Below are 22,917 nucleotides of genomic sequence, written 5' to 3' on the forward strand. Positions count from 1 at the left end.
AGTTATTATCACCTTAAAAGTTGTTCCAAATTTGCAAATTCTACAACTGACAGCTCTCAAGCACTCAGTTTTATGTTCTCAGCTGTAGAACAAGCTGTCCAATGATGTTAATGTTTTAAGTTTTTACTTAAAACATTAAATTACTAACGTAAGTCTTTTAATTTTTTCTTATGAGTACTAAGAAAAAATTAAAAGAGTACTAAAAATACTAAAATCAAGTGTTCTATTTTCATTAAATAATTATTTTAAGTTTCATTGTTTGCCCATTTTTCCTCCTTGATGTTCAGCACAATGCTGAACATCAAGCCAAATATAAAGTGTGTATTCAAAAATTAACAACAAATGGCAGATTATTTCGCACCGACCAATAACACAGGTTGATATATAATAAGTAAATTCAAAGATAAAAACCCAAAACAGACTCAACTTGTACAAAGCAATAAACCAGTAAAAGGGGTCAGAGCTAAACTAAAAATCAATTTTTAATTAGTTTTTAAGAGAATAATTTGTGGGCTGCTTCATTTTAGACTAAACAGCTTTAAATAACTTGTCAGGTAGTGCTGATCACACGTCTGTGTGACTAAACTTGAAATTTTGAGATACCCAACTCCAAATATCAAGTTATGGATTGCATCCCCTCGTGGCAGAAACAAATTTCCATACTACACACTTCATTGACAAACCTACAATTGTGAATTTTTTTTTTCCAAATAAAACAAAATTGTTAACGTAAGTTCAACTTTTCTGTTCATTAAAAAGATTCTCGTTCTCCATTTAAATAAATCTCCTGTTGTTGAAAACATTTTTGTGAAATTTAGTGTGAAATTAATTATGCTTGTAAAGTAGAGCGAAAACTGTCGATGGAAACGGTTTGAAAGATAATCTAAAGAGTTCAAAGTCACACCGTAATAAAAAGTCTGTTCATCGAAAAGTTTGGAATATTAAATTAGGCGTGATGATACAAAATTACATTTTATTTTACATTTTTAAATCATAGTTGAATGAGGCATATAAGTTACAACATCGCCCTCTGCCGGTAGATTTTAAACATTACAGCAGTCGCCTAATTGTGACGTTGTGCACATGTCATTGTCCAGCATGGTGTCCTCCTTGAGTCTGTAAACAGCCGGGTTATCGAGAAACGGAGGTAAACCGATTGAAAGCTTTTACAGCGTAAGTTCCATTTAAGCAGCCTTTAATGTTTCTTTGCTCTGGCTTTTAATCCGCAGGTCTACACGCTGTGTTTGTGTCATTCTAGGTTTTTCTGCTTTCTTTACTGGATGGGATCGACACCACAGCTTCCACTTTGTGTCTTTTTTGAATGTCGCAATGGCTTTGAAAGTCGCGCTCCACAGACTTGTGTTTACGCACAGAACGCTGACAATTTGGGCATCCAGTCAGAGACACAGCCGGCACAGGGATTTACTTGTGAATCTCAGTGAAAGTGTCAGAGACACAAGAACTTTTTCAGGTGCTGCTGTGAAGCGTAACGATAATAAGGAGGGCAGCTCCGACTATTCACGCCTGAGTACCAAGGTGACATCCAGGAAGAGGAGACCTCTGTCCCCGCTGGAGAGGATCAGTGGCCTGCTGCCCCAGGACGCATTGAGCCCTGAGGTGATGCAGCTGAGAGAGCAGGAGTCAGATAAAGGGGCAGAGATCCAAGGATCAGTCCCAAATCGCACGCAGGTAGAAGTTGGGGATGAGGATATCGTTAAAAAGTCTGAACATGAGGCTCACAGTCCACCTGTTGGAGCAGAGGAGTTGGACACTGACTCAGTTCATCACCGGGAAAAGCAGGTGTGGGCGGCTCTGCCCGGGGAAAGGTTGCTTACCTGTGGAGAGCTGCTTGTTGCCGAGTATCGCAGAAAGAAGCGTGTGGAATTCAGGAAGATGTTCCAGCTGCAGACAGGGGCCCGTCTGGAGAGCAGCTGGGGGGTCATACTGCACAATGACATTGCAGGGCAGCCAGCAGGGCTGTTTCTGAAGACTCACCGGGGGGTCCCCATCTTTATAAGGCGAGCTAGTTTGGAGGATTATGTGCTGTGTATGAAGCGGGGACCTGCAATTGCCTACCCTAAGGTAGAGAGCAGTAAATGAATGATATATGTACACAGTTGCATTTCAGCTTCAGAGTGTTCTGACAGATAATCTATTGAGTGTTTTTCTTTCCTCAGGATGCAGCTTCTATGTTAATGATGATGGACGTCACAGAGGGAGACTGTGTCCTGGAGTCAGGCTCTGGATCAGGGGCCATGTCTCTATTCCTGTCAAAAGCAGGTTTGAACTCATATATGGAAGCACGATCTCCCAGTTTAGCTACACACAGAAGTTGATAGCAGATTGTTTTTCTCTTCCATTTGACATATCCGGATATGGAGACAGGTGATAAAATGAAAGAATTTCACTCAATTTCACTAGCCGGGACCACACCCTCAAATATGATTGGGCAAATTTTTTTGAAAGAGAATGGAAGTTGGAGTGAGCAAAGAACTCAGTGAGGGTCTGGTTCCGATAAGAGAAGGTGAGAACTAAGAAAGGCGTGGGGAGGGTGGGATTTGGAAATGAAAGCAAACTGTTATGTGAATTCATGATCTCCCAAAAGTGTCTGTTTTTATAAATTCAAAGTGGCTTTACTTAAAATAAATCAACAACGTAAGCTACAGTTATTATTAGAATTTTTTTTTATCCCCCCCACATAAACAGACTAAATGTTCAAATGGTTAAATAATTTAGCTACATCTCAAATTTAAGCAAAATAAGCCCATTCATTACACTAATCACAAGAGGATATAAACTGTACATTTCTGCTCAAAACCCCAAAATAATTAAAAAAAAAAAAAAAAAAAGTAGAAAATAGAAGTAAACACAATGGGATGTGAGTACAGGCCTTGTGCTTCCATAAGGTAAAAATTAATAGAAGATTTACAGCAGACTGACACATTAAATGAACACAAAGCACATATTAAATGAACAGTTTAATGTGAACTGATTTTATAATAAGGCAAAGATAAAGGGTAACAGCGTGGATCAAATTTCCATTTGAACTGCTGTCCAGGGAACGACTCAACTTCTCAAGTGCTGACTGTCCTCATTAATCTTCATGAAAACCAATAAAAGTCAAATCTGTGATGTGAAGGAAAGTGGTGGATGTCACATTTCCTCAGGGAAAAAGTCATTTAGACAAAGTGTAACTGCTTGCTGTGGAGCCTGATTATGTTTTTGTTTTCCCCAGTCGGCTCTAAGGGCAGCGTGCTGAGCGTAGAAGTCAGGGAGGATCATCACAGGAGAGCTGTGCTTAACTACAACCGCTGGAGGACATCATGGAGTCTGCGACGAGGGGAGGAGTGGACCGATAACGTCCAGTTTCACAAGGCTGACCTCTGCACAGCCTCTTCGCTCCTTGCTGGTCGGGGATTTCATGCGGTCAGTGTCGGGTTGAAATGTTCCTCATTTGTAACATTTTTTTGTCCTTCTATCAGTACAACACCACCTGAACACATCATTGGTTAGACGTAGATCTGATTATCAAGTGGATAATTTCTACTGCAGGTTGCTCTTGATCTGATCAACCCTCACCTGGTTTTACCCACTGTGATTCCACATCTCCACCCCGGAGCCGTGTGTGCTGTCTACCTCGCTAAGTATGAAGCTCGACCGTGTCATTTTCTACTTATAAACTAAATGTAGTTTATTCCTCTCACCCCAGTAGATTTACACATTTGTTTTTGTCACTATGCAATATTACCCGACAACTGCTTGGTTAAATTTTCTAGAGAAGTGGAAAACTTGCAAAAGAAGAAAAATTTGTTGTAGATCCAGATTTCTATAGTTTAGCTGTGAAACTGGCCTTAGCACAAGAAGGGCCCATTGGAAACAGCTATTTGCTTTCTGAAGCGAAACACTTTTCTCTTGGCTGAAATTAGATGAAGACAATACCACTATTGTTATATCAGTATGTTTCATATCAAGTCAGAACCAGGAGAATGTTAGCTTGGCACAAAGAATAGAGACACAGGAGAAAACAGCCAGCCTTGATCTGTCTGAAGGTACCAAAGCTAACCTGCTAGTATTTCCAGCACACATTAGCTAATTTATTGGAGACCAAACACACTACAGTTTCTGTACCATGAGGAAAAAAGAACCTTTCAGAAATTAAAAAAAATAATTGATCTTTTCTGCTCTGTTAACTGTGTCTATATACCACAGCATAACTCAAGTCACCGACCTGCTGGAAGGAGTTCGATGTTCAACACTCCCTTTACTGTGTGAACGCGTCATAGAGCTTCCACTCCGGGAATGGGTGGTGGCTCCAGCCCTTCAGAAGGATGGACGATACTGCAACAAGAAAGCCCAAATCCTGGATGAAAACCTAAGTCAGGACGGCGAGGCATCGGAGGAGAGTGACAAAGGTGATTAAAAGTAACACGGCAGAGTCTCACAGAGTCCCCTTGAGTATTTCTACTCAAGTTTGATTGTCATTTCAGAAGATCTGACCACAGAGGAAGACCCCGACCCACCTTTTGGGAGTATCCCTTACATTGCTCGACCTCACCCTGAACAAATGAGCCACACAGGTCAGATGTTACCACACATCTAGTCCCAGTATCAGTTACTGTATGATGATATATTTAAAAATATTAAATGTGTAATTTTTGCCTTTTTTCAGCTTTCCTGGTGAAACTGAGGAAGTGTGTGCAGTAACATTTCTACCTGTGGGGGAACCCTGAACACAGATTGTTACACATCAAATAAACGGACTTAAAGAAGATAATAAAAAGTCAAAACTGATTTGTCCTTTAATGCAAAATTTGCCTTCTTAGTGAAAATGGCTCTGGTCCATAGTGAATATACAGAATCTGTGTGTGAGTAAAGAGCAACAGAACAGTTTAGTGTACTGAAGCAGGTTGCAATGAAGACTATGAAAATTCAAAAGTCTTGGATCATCAAACAGCACGCTGGAAACACAACACCAATACAAACTACAAACAAACCCAGCCAGACCCTTCTGTGTAACTGACAGCATCCAATGCTTAACTCATTTACATCTGTGAAAAATAGTATGTGACAGAGTCCACAAATAAGTTAAATAAATAAATAAATAAATACCAACAACATTTTAAGCAAATCTAGGTTTCACACTAACAATCTTTCAGGGTTTTGTGCCCACAAACAGCCAACTTGCTTGTTTTAAATGACATAAGCTCATCGTTGTCACTTGTACTTAAAATATGTTGTGAGTACCTTGTTAACTTTAGAGGCGACTGACAAACTGGGGATTCAGACTCTTACTTCAGAGTAAAGTGCTATTAAATCCAGTAAAGGAAGCATTAACTGCTTGGTTGATTTAAACAGGAAGTCGCTGATGCTCTACTCATTAATCCAGTCCATGAAGATGTCCAATGTGGACTTGCAGGAAGAATCATTCCCTAAGAAAAAAGATGGAAACATGTAGTTAGGTATGAGTTTAAATCTTAACTGCAGAGCTTTATCTGTATACATACGAGCACTGTAAATACATGTCCTGTGTTCCTTATATTGTGGCAGAGTTGCTGTCGTTCCCAGTCGTTTCCACTTTGTTATAAAACCACTAACAGTTGACTATATAATATTTAATAGCAAGGAAACTTCACAGCTGGACTTGTTGCACAGGTGGCATCCTATCACAGTACTACTTCACCGAGCTCCTGAGAGTGACCCATTCTTTCACAAATGTTTATAGAAACAGTCTGCATGCCTGGGGCTATTGATCTTATACACCTGTAGCAATAGAAGTGATTGGAACATCTGAATTCAGTTATTTGGATGAGTGAGTGAATGCTCCCACTAATCCACTTAGTGGGACAATAGGTTCAAGTGCAAAAAATACTAACATTATGCGTTTTTGTTGAAGAGGAAATTATTTCTGCAGTTTGGATTGCAGGGCTTCTTGAACATTGGTTTTAAACTTAACTGGGCATCCTATACTGACCAGCTCTTTACGCTATAAACCACACAGTAAACAGAGACATCAGCATTAGTTATATGTACTTGGTACCTCCTTTGGGATTTGCACAGCTGAGCCTCTGGAGGGAGGAGGTATGGCCTATTCTGGTGTCACGCTTACAGAGGGAACAGGACACAGGTGAGGCATAGGGCCCACGGGGAAAACGGACACGGTCGCCATCATTATACTGCCGCTGGGCACCGCCATGGTGATCGGAACGCTGCCGCTGCCACACGAAATGAGAGGACACAATGGCCATCACCTGGAAGACAGAGGTCGAAGAAATAAATACAGCTCAAACAAAACAAAACAAACAAAATAAATAAATCATGTCACTGCAAAACACACCCACAGACACTAGAGATGGAATGTCTGGCATTAAACCCAAGCAATAAAAATGGCACTGCGCAGCAAAAACAAGACCCTTAAAAATTCCCAGAGAAGCACCATTTATCAGTCTCCTCAGGCAATTATACTTGTGTTTACCTCTTCACAGCAGCGCCTGCTGACAGCAGCTCTGTACTCTATGCGAGCCCACAGCTTGTCTCGCTGCTCAAGGAAGCGGGGAAACAGTTTTTTCCAGTTCTTGCCCAGTGCCCACGGAAAAATTTCATACTTGCTCTCCTCCTCATCCTCCTCCATGGTGTTGGCAAGATACCTACAGGAGGAGAGCGAGAGCTGAGTTCAGGGCTGTAGGTTTGCCAAGAAATATCACATATAAAAGCAGAAGCAAACAAAGTTTCCTTTTTATGACAGAATATAATACAGAAGCAGGATTTTCAGGCTTGTCTCTGAACTTACAGTGCAATGAAAAAATTCTTTCTGGTGTATTCAGTAATAGTGAAGCAGGCCCTTTTGAAGTACACAAATGTCATGGCTAGGAGGTACTGATGAAATAGAGGGAAAAGATGGTGTCACTTTAAAGCATAAAGTTTTGTAGCTTTCATCAAAGTAACAACTTTACCTTGTCTGTCAATTTATAGCAACCATCCACCCTTAGAAAGTCTTTTATCAGGTCATCCTCTGTAGACAAAGAGATGTTAATATATGAGAATTTAAACCAAATTTCACATTTTCTTGAGCACATCCTGCTTTCTTGTTAGAATATTTATCTACCAAAAAGACGGAAATATGCTGCCATTTCCTGCCGCTGGACAACAGCTGTCTGAGGCACTTTGGTAAAATACAGGTCACCCTGGTTTGACTGGATACTCCACACCACACCCTGGGTGTTTTGACCACTGTGTCTGCTGAGGCTGAGGTTTCTTCTGATTGGGCGAACATTTTTGCGTTTGACCCGAAGGGTAACAGAGGGAGGAGTTTTCATCATGCTTCAGCTTGAATCATCTGCAGAAAGGAGTCCTCTGGTATATTATCACTGCAAATGAGAGAAAAAGTATGAGCAGTGAGCATCATCACTATAGACTGTCATTTTATTGGGGGGGTGTCAAAGGGGTCCAAATTAGAGTTTCTTACCATCATTTGCCCTCAAGACACATTTAAAGAGCTAAATGTTTCTCTCTTTTCAGACATTTTTCGAGAGGCAATGTAAAAATTAAATTATCTCAAAAATTACTTTAACTTGGGCCTTGGGGAGGGGTCTGCTATGGTGTCTCTATCAATACGAACTTTCATGAGCGTGGCTAAAGCAAAATTAGAATGACACGTATGCTTAATTTCCCTAAATGATTTGGATTACCGCGTAGTATAATGGGGACATTATTTAATAATGAATTTTTCGGAATAAGTTTAAAGTGTTTAAAGTTAGGCAGGTTATCTGTACGTCATTAACAATAGGCAGTAAAAGAAAGAGAAAGCCCGCAGCTCTTCAGCAACATGAGCTATCAGCTAGCTAGAAAACTGACTATAAAAACAACAAGAAAAAAAGTCACCCAATTTAAGTGACGACTGTTTTTAGCGGCACAAAGAGACGCTAAAAGATTAAATAAGTATTGTTCTTATGAGAAGCTTAACTCTCATACTAACCAGCAACACGTTTTATAGGATGAAAGTGAGTATAAAGCAGTCGCTTCAGGACGCTGACCAGACGAGATAGTAGTTGGCAGCTCTGGCAGTTTCTGGAGCGCGCTTCGAGATCTGTGCCAATCACCCAGCGGTGCACCTGCGCGCGAGGACGAGCACGCACTGGCGCCACGTTTTCTTTGCTTATGGGGATCTCTGTATGGAGTTATTATTAACAAGCCAAACAATGTAAATATGAAGAACACTATATTAAAAACACACCAAGCACTTAGAGTGTAAAAGTCATATATCAGTTTCTAATGACTTTTTCTCTTAATGAGATATTTGTTTTGTTATATTTCATTTTATTTTGTTGAACTAGACAACAAAGGCTACCAATCTACTTATTTATGGTATTTTTCTGTGTATTGTGGTTGTTTATTGTGTTTGAGTTACATTCAAGGTGCTGTAACAAACGATTATTTTACGTTGGGGATAACTGATCTTATATAAGGGAAACTTTTGCAAGTTAATTTATAGGAGGCAAAATCACAAAGGAGTAAATCATGAACTTTATTTACTCCTACTTTATTTATTTAGTGTAGTAGTTAGTTTTGGTGGTTTGTTCTCACTTCATTTGATTATTTAAGAAAGGGGGTGAAGGAAAGATGTGTAATACGCAACTACATTTGATTTAATGTTGTCAAATGTAGATAAAATAGAATCAGTGTAGCACATTTTCTAATTCTGATGAAAACAAAATGCTGTGTTTTTCTTTCTGTTTTTTTCTATTGGCTAAATTAGGATGTATTGTTTTGCAGGCTATAAAAAACCCACCTGAAGCCAGCATTCATTACCCAAATGAGCTTAAGTTCTTAGAAGTAGGTGAGTTTTATATGACTTAACGTGACATATGTGCAGGCTGAGGAGTTCACTGAAAGACTCACTAATCCTTTCAGCTGCTTGTCCTTCATAAGGTGCAGAGGGATGTTTTTTTCGAACATGCTCCAAGGAAATTTTATTAAACATGGCCACCAAACTGTGGATTTATTCTGTCTGTCTGTGACAGTTGGAAGCAATTTGTAAAATGGATTTATCCACGTTTTGTTTTGGCAGTCTACTTGCGGAAAGGGATCTTACTCAACGAGTCAACGACATCAGCCATCTGAAAATGACAGCTGGTGGCTAAGAATCTTTGCTATTTTTTTACACAATTTACTGCACTGTCTGTGTTAGTGTTATCCAGGGAGAAGAGAGAAAAAAACACCCTGTACAGCAGAAATGGGTTGCTCACCATCTAAAGGTAACAATTTTGGCACTCTGGGTGCTATGAGGAAGGGGAGAATGCTACCCCATGCACCTCAAGACAACCCCAGAGATCCACAGTTTGAAGATGGGGAAAATCATGTTTCATCTGGAGCTACAAATGGAGATACAAAGGAAAAGAAGACAGGTGGACAAACCCAGGTACTTCAGAAAGAGTCACACATGACACCACAGAAAAAGAGGCTTGATACTGAGCAAGTGAATATGGAAGCAGTTAACATAGATAAGCTGGGGAATCAAGCAACAGAAAAAAGCGCAGTATCACAGAGGAAAGAGAAACACAATGACAAACAGGATGTGGCAGACAAAAGGCTTAACAGGAAACCAAAGAAAAATGCCAAAGGTGCAAAAGTTCTTAAAAAGAAGGACAAAGACAAACTATCTGAAGAGCACAAAGTGGACTTTCCAGAACCCTTGGTAAAAGCTCACCAAGCTGCGTATGCCTTTTTGAATCCTAGCATAAACAAATATGATGTTTTGCTTGGACTCTTAGAACAAGCAGCTGAAACTCAGGTTTCTGTTCAGCCTATGGTTGCCTTCATGGCTCTACGTTACGAGGAAATAATTCAGGGACTAGAAGACATGGTGGAGGAGGGAGAAAAAATTTTAAAAGAAAATGGCGAACATCTTGCTTGGCCAAGCCAAATGAAAAATCTCTCATCCTCTACCCCTCTGAAGTCTGGCTGTCCTAATATCGAACCCCCACCGGATTTGTTGCAGCAGCTGCTTCAGTACACCACACAGAGAATGAGAAATGTGAGCCAGACTGTTGGAAGAATTGGGGACTGTGCTTTAGAAGAGGCAGCGGAGTATTTTGCCTCCGTTTCAGAGCTTTTAGAGGAGAAACTTAAAGTCAAACGTGCAACAGAGAGTAGGTTAATGCAACTCTTATCCCGCATTGAAATGGCCTCTCTGCACAAGCCTGGGCCAGAGGATTCAGCTCTCTTTAGTGAGGACAGTGGAATTGGGGCTGAGAATGAGTCCCTTGCTGGATCTGAGAGACGCCAAAGACGAGAGAGTTGTGAGTCTACCGGGACAAATAGAGCTACTCCTGTCAGTCCTATGCGAAGAGTGTCAAGGAGAAGGCTTCGGGGTCAAATAAGTCCTAGTGTGTCCCTTACCTCACTCAACTCACTAGGTTCTACATGTACCATAATGGCTAATGACCAAAGAGACTCATTGCTAGGATCTGTCTCCACAGAGTACGGGGAAGAGGATGTCAATGATTATGATGAGGTGGACAGAGATATAGGAGATATCCAAGAAGCAGTTCAAAAGCAATTTAATTGTTCTCCTGTAGACTGTAAGCTACAAGAACCTCGACGTTTACCCCCAAAGAGGATAGAAAATCCTCAAAATGTAGAAATGACTATGAAAATGAAAAATGCAATAAGTGGTAGGATACAGTTTGTATCGTCACAAAATCCTAGTTCTAAAACAAAGGCATCAGTGAGCACAAAAACTAGCACACAGGATTGGACAGATGATGAGGTACGATCTCCAAGGAGGCCTCAAACAGCAGCAGCTGTACGAAAGGCACAAGTGAAAAAGACCCCGGTGAACAGGGGTCAGCGTTCCCGGTCAGCAGATTCCCTTCGGAGCAAAGGGGAAGATCCTACTCTTCTTGAACTAGAAAGGACCCAGAAAGATTTAAACCGGAGATTGCAGAGCATAAATAAAAGCAAAGAAGAAAGAAAAACAAGGACTGATCCTTTAAAACGAAACCAAGGAAACTCACCAGCACAATCTCCAGCAATAAATCAGAGACAGCCTTCATTAGAAAAGAAAAACAACCCCCAACCACCTAAAGACAAGGCAAGTCCTACAAAGTCCAATAGTAAAAAACAGGAGGCAACCAGTGAAGCTGATGATGATAAACAAAAAGACAAGAATATACCCAAGGGTCTTATAAAAGCCACTCCACCTCCTAGCCCCCCTTTATCACCCCAACCATCTTCTGGCCTTCACAGAGGTAGGAATTCAGTCAAAAAACTGATTGATACATTCAGTCAAGGAATAGAGGAACTAGAAGGTCCTAAAGTCCTGGGGCCTCTCAAAGGTGTGCGAAAATGTGGTGTTCCAGTGTTACCCGGTTTAGGAAATGTAGAAGCCGTGCTGACTGCTGGGATAACTAGCTGTAGGTCTGAATCTACAACATGTGAGAAAACAGATTTAGACTTGGATAGTCTTCCTCCACCAGCAATGGAAGTATTATTGGACAATTCCTTTGAAAGCGCTCAGAGTACATCAACTAGTGTAGCAGCAGATGGTGCAACAAAAGTAGGAAGATCACCTTTGTTGAAAAGGGGTTTAATATCACAACGATTGAAGGCCTCAGTTCAGTCAGTGACGGTACTGCCAAGCAAAGGAGGCTTGCCACAAACCTCCAAACACATTTCCCCTGTTAGAGTGGAACAACAAGAGACATTTCCTCTTTCTAAGGTCAATCAACCAGATTCGGAAATCAAAAAGGATTCCTTATATCAGCAACTCAGAAAGAACATACAACTAAAACCCTCTTCAGACTCTCAGTCAGAGAAATTGTCAACAAGTTACGTAGGACCGTGTGCCACTCAAACAGAATTGAGAGACATACAAGATGGTGGTAACATTTCAGTGCCTGGAACCAACACCACAGCATCTTCTGTGCCTGCTTCGGTAGAGACTAGCCAAACACCTGCCACCCCACCTGTGTCTAGAGGGCGAATGTTGCCTTCCACACCTTCTACTCCAAGCAGCTTACATCGAAGACTTCCCAGTCCCCACAATTTCAAAAATCAGCCTACTCCACCCTCTTCATCTAGCCCCTCTCTTAACAGAACACTTCCTACACCACCTGCTCTTCAGAGGAGACTCCCCAGCCCACCTGTTTCAAAGCAGAACATTTCGAGCTCAAACTCAGTCACTTCGTACCCTTTCAAAGCACCATCTCCCCCAGCTTCGCCAAAAGTACAAAGATGGTCAAGGGAAAATAGCAGTGAAGACTCATCAAGTGCCAGGACAATTAGTAATGCACGTTCAGTCTTCTGTCCCGTTTCTCCGTCCATGTTTGAAGCCCAAACTTGTTCAGTAAGCAAGCCCCCGCAAGCATGGACCTCAACCAAAGTTTCATTCCTCTTACATACTTTTGAGACACGTGGGAGGACTCCTGCATCTGTCCATGGGCCACGACCCTTTATCAGACGTAGCCATTCAGACCGGAGGCAGAGTCTAAGTCTGCCACAACAATCACAACGCATCTCAGTGGCTGAGACTTGTGGGAGTGAACCAGCGATATATTCACAGGGGTGAGATTTTACCACATTTGTACTTATCTTAAATGATTATTCATGACTTTGTTTTGTTTGTTTGTTTGTTTTTTACCTTAAATTTATATAACGTTCTGAGAGCAATTCTGGACAAATGCTCCTCTTTGGTAGGAGCTGCCCTATTTTATTTTAAAAACACCTACTTGGTTATGGTTTTGGAAAAAAAAACAGTATTAACAACATACATAACAATTAAGTGACATGGGGTCCACTTGGGAAGCAATTAAAAGATTTTTGAATATCACAATATAATAACAGCAGGGTGACAAGATTTCCTTTTTTAAAAGGACCAGCACAGGATTTCTTTTCTTTGTCCTCCTGTCCCACACCTTGAAACAATGTTCCCTATTTTGAATGTTTTTGGAGGACATGCAAAATCCTGGCTTTTACCTAATGCATGTAAAGGGACCGCTTTTTATTCAAGTTAAATGATGGTTAGTCTGTCTAATTCTGTAACCGTCAGGAAAAGTTAGACATGACCAAAGATTCACAAGCTTTGCAGATTTTGGTGATTCAGATAGAAACTGCTACAAAGAAAATTAAGCAGCAACATATATATAATGACAAAAAGAGTTTTTGTCTTTTTTGGTAGACTTATTTTTCAGTTCATAGAGATTTTCTGATATGAAGTGATGCCACTCTTAGGCCACATTATCACTTAAAGAGTAATTATATTAAATATAAAAAATGCTTACATTGTAGGTGTCTCTCAAACAGAAGCTCATTCTCACAATACATTATGCAACAAATAACTCTCTGTACTTAATGCTACTCTCCAACCTCCCACTGACTTTCCCCTGCTGTTATTACTGTATTACGTTAGATTTATATAAAACAATTAATCTCTCGTACTTCACGAGTCAGTATTGCACCAAGTGACTCGGACTCACCTGGCCCAGTTAATTGCTAATGACAACATTTTCTGTTCTTTCTTTTAGGCTAAACTATGAACCAACCAGAGATGATGACTCATGGGGTAGCCAATCAGATCTCAGAACGACAACACGCTCTGCATCACACCCAGACCTGTGTGTTGTTGGACGTGCCTTGCACAAGGACTAAAGGGGCCAATGCAGAGCCAGGAGGATTATGGATTAGCAGGCCTTACTGAGGATTTAAGTCGATGCTGTTTATTCCACTTGAAAGAGAGGAAGAGCTAATTCTATCCACTCTTCTGCTGTAACACACCTCCACAGTGTTTATAATTATATGTACTTCAGGTTTTATTAGTTGTAATTCTTTCATTGGTGTTTTTCACTGCATTCATGTCTGCACTGTATCTGAAAAAAAAAAAAACCATGCTCCTGAGCTTCATGTTTACATCACAATTTAGTCTTCCTCTTTTTTTATAGACTGTCTTCCCGCTAATGACTAAGTTTTTGGTATTTAATCACAAAGTATTCACAAATTTTCCTTAAGTTCATTTCGGCATCAAAATTCATAAATGTTCATGTTTTTTTAAACTGTAGTATTATTATTCTGTCTTTTATTTTTTATTGTTTTGTAATAAAAAATAATTTCATCCCAACTTTGCATGTACTATCAATAACAACTGTCATAATGCTGCATTCAGGTGTTTCATGATCCCTGAAAATGACTTAGGATACTGTATTTCTTGCTAACATCATTATGCTATTATGCTCACAGTGGTGATGCCAGCATTTTATCTTTAGGGGCCAAATTATGTTTATGTGTAATTTGAAATTAATGTCCTGTAATTAATGGAAAAGTAGAAGTTGCGACCTGGTGAACTTAACGGGAATGCAACTAAGAATAAGAGAAATGGTTGGACCTAATGTTACAGCGTCTTACACTCTCGGCATCTATTACATTAATCCTCACTGTATTCAGAAAAGATACATAAGTTACAAATCTTTTCTTATAGTTATGAATTACTGTCTAATTATCAGGAGATTTCAAGATTCCAGTTTCATATTTTTATTATTAAAGAATTTTAAATCAAGTTCTCAAAAATAATGAGAAAAAGATAAATTGAATGCTACATATTTCTTCCCCAGTAACTATATACTAAATATACATTGTAACTACAATGTATATTTAGTTTTTCTTCTATGTATGTTTACACTTTAGAAAACTAAAAATGCCAAATTAGCTATTAAAAATGTCCTATTTTCCCCTACAAGTTTTTCTCTTTTTCCATAATCCTGGCTAGAAATGGAACCTATACCTTTACTGAAAAAAATCCTCTGTTTTCTTAACTGATAATTAAGTAAAGCTTTGATGTAAGGATAAAAGAAAAGAGAATAGGGAAAGAATACTTTTTGTATACTTTTGTAATCATATCTCATCAGGAAACAAACAGCCTATTTTAATGTTGAGGGAAAAAACACAGATGGGAACCACAAGAAAAAAATGTAAAGACATTTATTTTTACAGTTATTTCTTTTTAATCTAATTGCTATCCATGAGTCAGAAGGTTTTTTTTGTTGTTGTTTTTTCTTTCATTGCAACACTTAATTTCATTTACATTTAGCATCTAAGCATCCTGTAGAAATGGTCTTTTAATGATCTTTTAAGAAAATATTGTCCTTGTCGTATTTGTGTGCTTCATCCAGCCTCCACAATCTAACTGGACTGAAACAAACATGAGCAAAGTGCAGCAAGGGAAAGTAATCCAGGAAATGACCTCATGAATCTGGTTAAAATAATGTCACGATTTTCTTAAAACCAACCTCAAGTGAAACTGTGACTTCTTTCAGAAATCTGTCTTTTTTTAATATGTTTTCTTATTTAGGTTTTGTTATCTTCAGTGTTGCTCTGCAATGCTATACACAGTAAACAGGCTTGACTTGTACAGCACAGCATAAAATTGCTAAAATGTAAGTAGAGATGCTATAAAAGTTACATACTGTATATGTATGTCAGTATATACTCAAGAAAACTGATTTTGCTTTAAGTTCAGCGAGCGGGAGAAATGCCTTGTAAATTAAAGTAGAGGAGGCAGTAGTTCAAATAACCACTCACTGCAATCAAGGTATATGGAAGAGCATCTCTGAATGCACAATACATCGAACCTTGAAGCAGATGAGCCACAGCAGCAGAGTGACTGACAGCTTAGAACAGAAAATTGAGGTTGAGATGTTTTCTTTATTATATTATATTATATTATATTATATTATATTATATTATATCCTTAGTACCAACTGAGCATTGTTTAAACACCATAGCTTTCCCAAGTATTGTTGTTGACAATGCACATCCGATCATCATTACCACAGTGATGGGTGTTTATAGCAGGATATTGCAGCATGTCACAAAGCTCAGATCATCTCAAGCTGTTTTCTTCAACATGACAATGAGCTCACTGTACTCAAATGGCCTCACCAGATCTCAATATAACAGAGCAACCTTAGAATGTGGTGGAAACTCATGGATGTGCAGCCAGCAAATCAGCAGGAACTGTATTATTCTAAAATCTCTGCAGAATGTCTCCGGTCCCTTGGTGATTTTATGCCACAAAGAACTGAGACCAAAAAAGGGTTTAATCAGGACTTAACTAATGAAATGGCTGTTGAGTGTAATTCCATGTATGTTTTTTTTTTCATGATTGAAACATTTTAAGATTTTTACAATTTTCTGATAAGACTTTGAAGGGGTGTAACGTAGGGTCATGTTAACAATCCATTAATATTCATCTTACATCCATGAAGGTCTTCAAGGTTAACGTAATGACTTGTTTGTTTGAAAATTGGCAAAAAGCGTAAACGAATGGTTACAGGTTGAGTGGGGAATATACATTAAAGACGTTTGATTTTACAGCACAGTATAAAATAGAATATCTATACAATTGAATTACTGTATTATAATATATTGCTATATAACTAAGATCAATTATTCCCAAACATTGTTATAGGATGTACATTTTTTTACTGTTTTATAACATTTTGGGCAGTAACACAAAATCTACAATACTGTTTTTGTTATTTTTTTAGTAGATATAGAAAATAACTGATGTAAAATATCCAAATTAAAGTTATGTTTAAACAGTACAAAGGGCCACTGCATATGTCTGTGTAATAATCATTTTCTTTACGCTTTACTAAAGGAAATGTTCTCTTTAACGAGTTGCAGTAATCTGTTGGTGGATTAGTAGCTCTCTGTCCTCTCACTTGCTATCAAGGACAGGCTACATGAAGTCACGCCTGCAATGACATCTGTTCTCCACCAGAGGAGCATCTCACCTCACAATCTGTCTCCCATCAGGCTGCACTTCCTGTGCAATCAAGTGGAAACTGGTTATGATTCAAAGACACAGATGGAAGCATAATCTCCCCTTTGTTTGTTTTGCTTAGATTATGAGTTATCAGTGAATGCTCTAATGTGTTAGACAATACAATGAATGACTTATACAGTCTCTGAAGCATAATTTCCCAGCAGAGAAAATATACAGAGAACACAGAGGACTGTGATAAATGTGCTACATCCAATTCATTCCCGCCTCTCTGAAGGGACTTGAATACAAACTTGCAGATTATACCAAAGGATATAGACTAAATAAAACAATCTTCATGTTGATAAGCAAACACTGACATAAGAATAGTTGATTTATTCATAATGGTGTTGTTTATATCCTCTTAGTCTTCATTGTCCTACTCCAATGAATCTTTCAGTAATCCCTCAGAAAGTGAGACACAGTGCTTTTAGATGTATGCTGTGTTACTCTTTTATGTAAGATTTATAAAATATAATAAACTATGGTATAGTTTAATACTGCTGTTGATTTGATGTATACTATTGTGTATTCTCTGGCTTTTACATTTCACATGGCTTTTACAGTGAAGCATTGTCATAAAACAACCTCATGTGGCCTTGACTTATTGCTTATTGCCAAAAAATAATGCTGAAGGAGGATGATATAAAACAAGTGGTGGGAGTCTAACTGTCCTAATGTCTGTGTGAATTATTAATAATAATCCCACTCTGATTTTTCTTTCTTTAAAGACAGCTTTTGAAATCAACATGCAAAATGAATAAATCTCCTCAGGCAACCAAGACACCCACTTTCCTTAAAACTACTATCAGGAACTCTGTGAACATACTCTGTATATAAAAAAATCTAAAATACCATTCAGTGGTTTGTAGATCCACTCTGAAAACCTTGTGTTGGATGTTTTTGCTGTCTTGGGCGAATCTGGCTGAGGAACACTGAACGCTCAGTCAGTAGTTACTTTTCGGCCAGAAGAATCCTTCTTTAGATTCTAAAAGAAATCAGAATTTAAATAATAAACACCATTTTGCATTCAATAAGATTTAAAACTAGTGACTAAAAATATAAACTAACCAGATGTTTCTGCTAAGGTCTTTAGGTCATTTTGTCATCCAGCGGCTTCTTTTTGCAGAGTCATTGCCTTCTGCTGGGTATAAAAATGAATGCAGATTTAAGGAAATGGCAACACAGTGGTGCAGTGGTTAGCACTTTTAGCTCACAGCAAGGTCCTGAGTTTGACTGCACTACTTGTCCAGAGCCTTTCTATGTGGAATTTGCATGTTCTTCCAGTGTCTGCCCAGGTTGACTTCACGTACTCTAGCTTCCTCCCACAGTCCACAGTGCACTTAGTGGGGATATGTTAATTGGTGATTCCAAAATGCCCATAGGTGTGAATGGTTGTCTGTCTCTCGCCCTATAATAGCTGGGATAAGCTTCAGGCTATACCTGATTAGCTGGTTCCAGACTCTCAGGATGGTGTTATATCAGTTGATATGATATATTTTAACAATTCCTAAATAGTATCTCAAAGTCAAGAGATGAAGAATACACTAGACCTTTAAGAAACCCTGGTAAATTTTCTTTAAACACAGTAAATTTACCATTTAAGTTCATGTCAGGGATATAAAATGAAGTTTATTAATTTCCTTACAGCTTTTGAACAGTATAAATGTAAATCATGACACTGTAGCTAAACAGCATCCATTATAAGCATAATTATTAGTTATGGAAAAATAACAAATGCTGCCATTGTGTAAGAACACAACTTAAGAAAACTCACAAGAGAACTAACAATATCTAGACCAGTACAATGTGAACATCAAGAATCCATAAGTTGATTGAAACATACATTGTGTTTCATGGCTTATGAATACAGAATGAAGGAAGTTACTTACTGGGACAGTGGGCCTATATGCAAGAACCTGAAATGACAGGTCAAAGTAAAAGTGCAACACTTTCTTTAAAATGTTTTTCCAGGCTTTCAGTAAGTAGTAGTAAGTAAGTAAGTTTATTTATTAAGCGCTTTTCATAGACAGGTAGTCACAAAGCGCTGCACACAGAGATTAAAATAAACAGTACGATAAATAGCAAAATGCACAATATACACAATATAGAGTTTAAATGTAAATTAAAAATATAAAAATGTAAAAAGCATTGGTCAACAGAAAGCTTGTTTAAACAGTAAAGTTTTTAACTGTTTTTTAAAGGATTCCACAGAGTCAACCAAACGTAGTTGTAGAGGTAGACTGTTCCACAGCCTTGGTGCCACAGACTGAAAGGCTCTGTCCCCTTTCGTCTTCAGACGTGTTCTGGGAGCAACCAACAAACTCTGAGTCTGTGAGCGGAGACAGCGAGCAGTAGTGTATTTTGTGAGAAGCTTGGATAAATAATCTGGGGCTTGGCCATTTAGTGCTCTGTACGTTAAAACAATAATTTTAAAACGAATTCTAAAATCTATTGGGAGCCAATGTAAAGAACATAAAATAAATAAATTCAGCAATCAAAATAAACCATTTTACAACTCCCAGCAAGACGAGTCACCTTTATTTAATACATATACCAGTGTAAGAGGTGGCATTTAGTGCTATTTGTTTCAATTACAAGTTTCTTGCCCAGGGAATGAAGGTGTGTCTGCTGCCCTGGCATAAGAAAGTACAAAGAGTGATTGTTATTCTGAGAGGAAGCGGCGATTGCCAAACCTGCTGTGAAAGGCATATAACTGGAGAACTGCAGCTTCTCTCCCCTCCTGGGCAGCACAATATCATTCATGCCCTCAGCTTTTAGCAAAATGGAAACAGATTTCATCCTAAACACAGCAATGAGAAGACATTTTTTTATCACAGCATGTCATCAATGGTCGCCCACTTGGACATTGTAATAGCAACTTATTAGAAAGGGGACTTATAACGCAGACCATCACAATATCTGCATAACACATTCATACATAATACAATTAGATTAATAAGGAATAATTGAAAGTTTGCTGAGTAGTGTCTGCCTTTGGCTTTTTTTTGGGTTATTATAAACGATAATGACACTCAAATAAACATTGAAACTACTAAAACAGTTGTTCCAAATCGTCTATTCCTGATAAAGTTATTTTTAGTTGACTCACCATAGTTACAGTCATGGAGCAGATTTTCAAGTGCATGTAGAAATACAGTTAACAATGGGAGAACTATTTTGTTTGTTTCCACTCAGCTGGCATATTAGTTACAGTTTAGCAGCATAATTCAAACTCATGTCTCTCTCAATCTCTATCTTAGATTCTGAGTTTTACAATACAACAACAGGCATTGCAAATTTTCTTAGAGCACAAATGATTTGGTGTGTGCCATGATTCATGTTTCAGGGATTTCCATATACAAATGAACATAAAGATAGAAGGGACTAGTGTAGCTTTGTTACAGAAAGTTCAATAAGCTTGCACACGTTCAGCAAAATTAAGTTTGCCACTTACCAAGTAATTGTTGTAAAATAACTAGCAAAATAAAATATAAATCAGATTTAGTTATGAAATAGTATTTGGTAATAGTAAAAAAATAAGTAAATATTATAAAATGTGTTAGCTCTTGTACACTGTGGTATAATGATAACAGTGTTTGTCACTGTGTTATAGATCTAGATATTGAGACAAGTTGAGAATTCATACCATAGAACTACTTTGATGCTGTAGTAAACATGTGTCTATGAAGTAAGCTGTCCTCAGTATAGTTACAGGAGTAGTAGGTCATGTGTGGTAGTTTGTGGACTGAGTAAGAGCAGTCACTGCACTGGGAAAAAACTATTGTCAGTCTGGAGGTGCATGCAAAGAAGGCTTTACACTTATGCCTTCCTTCTGCAGTGCAAGACATAGATGAACTAACTGAGCTGAACCCAACTGTTTTCCTTTTGCAGGACAAGACTGTAAAAAGCTTTCCTATCAGGTGCTGTGTGGCTCACTTGTTAGGATGCTCTCTACAGTGCTGAATTGTGCCAGACATGGTTTCTTCAGCTACCTCAAGAAAAGCTGCTCTTCTCTCTCGACTGAAACAGTGTTGGTAGACTGCGTGAGGCCCTGTGAGATGTGTTAGGCATTCTCTTTACACTGTCTCTTCTGACGAAAAGGCCTTCTCTGACATTCTACAGTTAATATAAGCCACTTGGCATTTGTTTTAATAAAGAACATGTTGTTCTCCAAGCACCAGCTCTTCATGTTCTGTACCTCCGCTCTGTAGGCTGACTCATTTATGTTGGACATAAGCCCAGTTACTGTTGCATCACCTGCAAAATTAACAATGATTAATGGCAAATGTAGGGACAAAAACAACTGTTCTGCGAAGAAGCCAGGCATAGAGTATGAATTTGTCAAAATCGAATACACTCACTGGCCACTTTGTTAGTTACACCTCGCTTGTAGTCCCTCTTTTGCCTTCACAAGTGCCTTAAATCTTCATGGCATAGATTCAACAAGACGCTGGAGATAGTGTTCAGAAGCCCCAATGCAGGTCTTCTGTTGGTTTCAAGGTTCAGCATGCTGTGTTTCAAGAGACTCTTTTCTTCATACCTTAGTTATAATGAGTGGTTATTTCAGTTGCCATTGGCTTCCTATCAGCTCAAAACAGTCTGGCTATTCTCCTCTAATCAACAAGACATTTTTAATCACTGGCTTTAATTTGTGCTATGAATTTTTTATTTTAACTGATTTTAACTTTTTGTTAGAGAAAATTACCTCCCCCCAACAATCGATGAAGGCATGGGTTGATGTATAATTTTCACCAGCATCAAATTGATTGCTTCATGCACATAGATTTACAGTAAGAGTACAGTAAGAACATTCCACCAGCATGCAGTGAAACTTGTTTTAAATAACATATTGTATACACACTGAACTCCAGTGTTGTAACTATAAATTAAAGTTATATAGAATATTAGAAATCATATATAAATAAATATACTGTAGACAAAGTGGATTTGCATTCTGTTCACGTGTTATCACACGTATTGAGAAAATCCATGAAAACAAAATTCACAGCAGTATATTTAGCAAATAGGCAACGCGCTGTTACAAAGCTGTTCTTTTTATAGCTAGCCTGGAAGACTCAAATGAGCACCTGAATGTTTAACAGTTTTCATCTCTTGTGGGCGATGACAGAGGGGGGATGTTAAACACACACTGCCAGTGCACCCGGTGTTTTCTAGATCTGAAAATAAATGTGTGGGCAGCTTTCCTCTGCTGAGAAAACCAGGTACAGACAGTACCTTTTGTTGCTGAAGCTGCTGTGCTGAAAGACCGACACGCCGGTTCTCCTTCCAGCGCAAAAACAATGTGGAATCTGGCAAGTTAAGCACTGGAGGTTAATGATGAGTTAAACAATCTATTAATGTTGTTCAACATTGTGGTTTATTCCTCTGTTAATGAGATGGAGCTAAAGTGATATTTACTGAATGAGTTCCCATCATAATTACCTACTCCATATTGTTATTGCATGTTTGCTCAGCCCGCCAGGAAGGGAAATCAACATTTGCCCTGCTCTCCAGCTCTTCAGTGGGTGTCACGGTTCCAGCAATGGCATTTGATGTCTTCATCTGACTGGCTCACATCACCTCACATAGGGCTGCACCCACGGTGGCTAAACAAGTAGAGGACAGACAGTAAGTAGACACACTCAGAAATATCCATTAATGATGTCATCTAGCTGAAAATTAATTCTGATAGTTGTAGAACTAAACAGTTATACGATTAATATGTAAAACAAGAAAGCTGTTGGGGGATTAAATGCCTTCTGGCAACCATTGTGTAAGATGGTTCATGAATGTAAATGGCTAATAAGGTGCAGTTCTACTGAATCCATCATGAGAATGAGCCCTCCAACCTAAACAATAAGTCTATTACTACTTTGCAAAATGACCTCTATGACCTCTTCCAGTGCCATTCTTCAACTGATTGAATTTCAAATGACTGCTTTTAGCAAAAGTTTAGAAAAATAAATTGTATCCTTAATGTTTGATGTATCTCTGAACAGCACATACACAGCTTTGATTAAGATAATCAATTATTAACACCATTAACATGCTGTCGTTGGTTCATTTTAAATTAGCATGCGATGTAGCTCAAAGCACCTTTC

The 22,917-nt window shown here is 38.6% G+C and overlaps 3 protein-coding genes across 7 annotated transcripts; 2 read left to right on the top strand and 1 right to left on the bottom strand.

Annotated features, from left to right (window-relative positions):
- Positions 1-1,069: 1,069 nt before the first annotated feature.
- trmt61b (tRNA methyltransferase 61B) lies at positions 1,070-4,791 on the top strand. Of its 4 annotated transcripts, none has more exons than XM_084915178.1 (8): positions 1,070-1,147; positions 1,259-2,082; positions 2,178-2,280; positions 3,236-3,426; positions 3,553-3,644; positions 4,210-4,412; positions 4,488-4,577; positions 4,670-4,791. In XM_084915178.1, the coding sequence occupies exons 2-8, from the start codon at positions 1,330-1,332 to the stop codon at positions 4,702-4,704; spliced, it is 1,467 nt and encodes a 488-aa protein (XP_084771304.1). In that variant the 5' UTR covers positions 1,070-1,147; positions 1,259-1,329; the 3' UTR covers positions 4,705-4,791. The 4 variants fall into 4 exon arrangements, with proteins under 4 accessions (XP_084771304.1, XP_084771303.1, XP_084771306.1 ...); XM_084915177.1 differs by having other exon boundaries at positions 1,076-1,173; XM_084915180.1 differs by having other exon boundaries at positions 1,076-1,173; positions 4,491-4,577.
- Positions 4,782-21,719, bottom strand: spdya (speedy/RINGO cell cycle regulator family member A). Of its 2 annotated transcripts, XM_084915181.1 has the most exons (9): positions 18,706-21,719; positions 17,885-17,957; positions 17,669-17,801; positions 7,103-7,364; positions 6,951-7,009; positions 6,788-6,873; positions 6,473-6,644; positions 6,038-6,248; positions 4,782-5,429 (listed from the first exon to the last, which is right to left on the bottom strand). In XM_084915181.1, exons 4-9 carry the CDS (start codon positions 7,314-7,316, stop codon positions 5,371-5,373), a joined length of 801 nt encoding a protein of 266 aa, XP_084771307.1. In that variant the 5' UTR covers positions 7,317-7,364; positions 17,669-17,801; positions 17,885-17,957; positions 18,706-21,719; the 3' UTR covers positions 4,782-5,370. The 2 variants fall into 2 exon arrangements, with proteins under 2 accessions (XP_084771307.1, XP_084771308.1); XM_084915182.1 differs by lacking the exons at positions 17,669-17,801; positions 17,885-17,957; positions 18,706-21,719 and adding an exon at positions 7,973-8,092.
- On the top strand, positions 8,883-14,406 carry pcare1 (photoreceptor cilium actin regulator 1). Its single transcript, XM_084915722.1, has 2 exons — positions 8,883-12,561; positions 13,521-14,406. The coding sequence occupies exons 1-2, from the start codon at positions 9,230-9,232 to the stop codon at positions 13,642-13,644; spliced, it is 3,456 nt and encodes a 1,151-aa protein (XP_084771848.1). The 5' UTR covers positions 8,883-9,229; the 3' UTR covers positions 13,645-14,406.
- Positions 21,720-22,917: the final 1,198 nt, after the last annotated feature.

Source organism: Perissodus microlepis, chromosome 19, assembly GCF_051167445.1.
Source record: "Perissodus microlepis isolate ML-2025 ecotype Zambia chromosome 19, ASM5116744v1, whole genome shotgun sequence".
In the NCBI taxonomy this organism is placed as follows: domain Eukaryota; kingdom Metazoa; phylum Chordata; class Actinopteri; order Cichliformes; family Cichlidae; genus Perissodus; species Perissodus microlepis.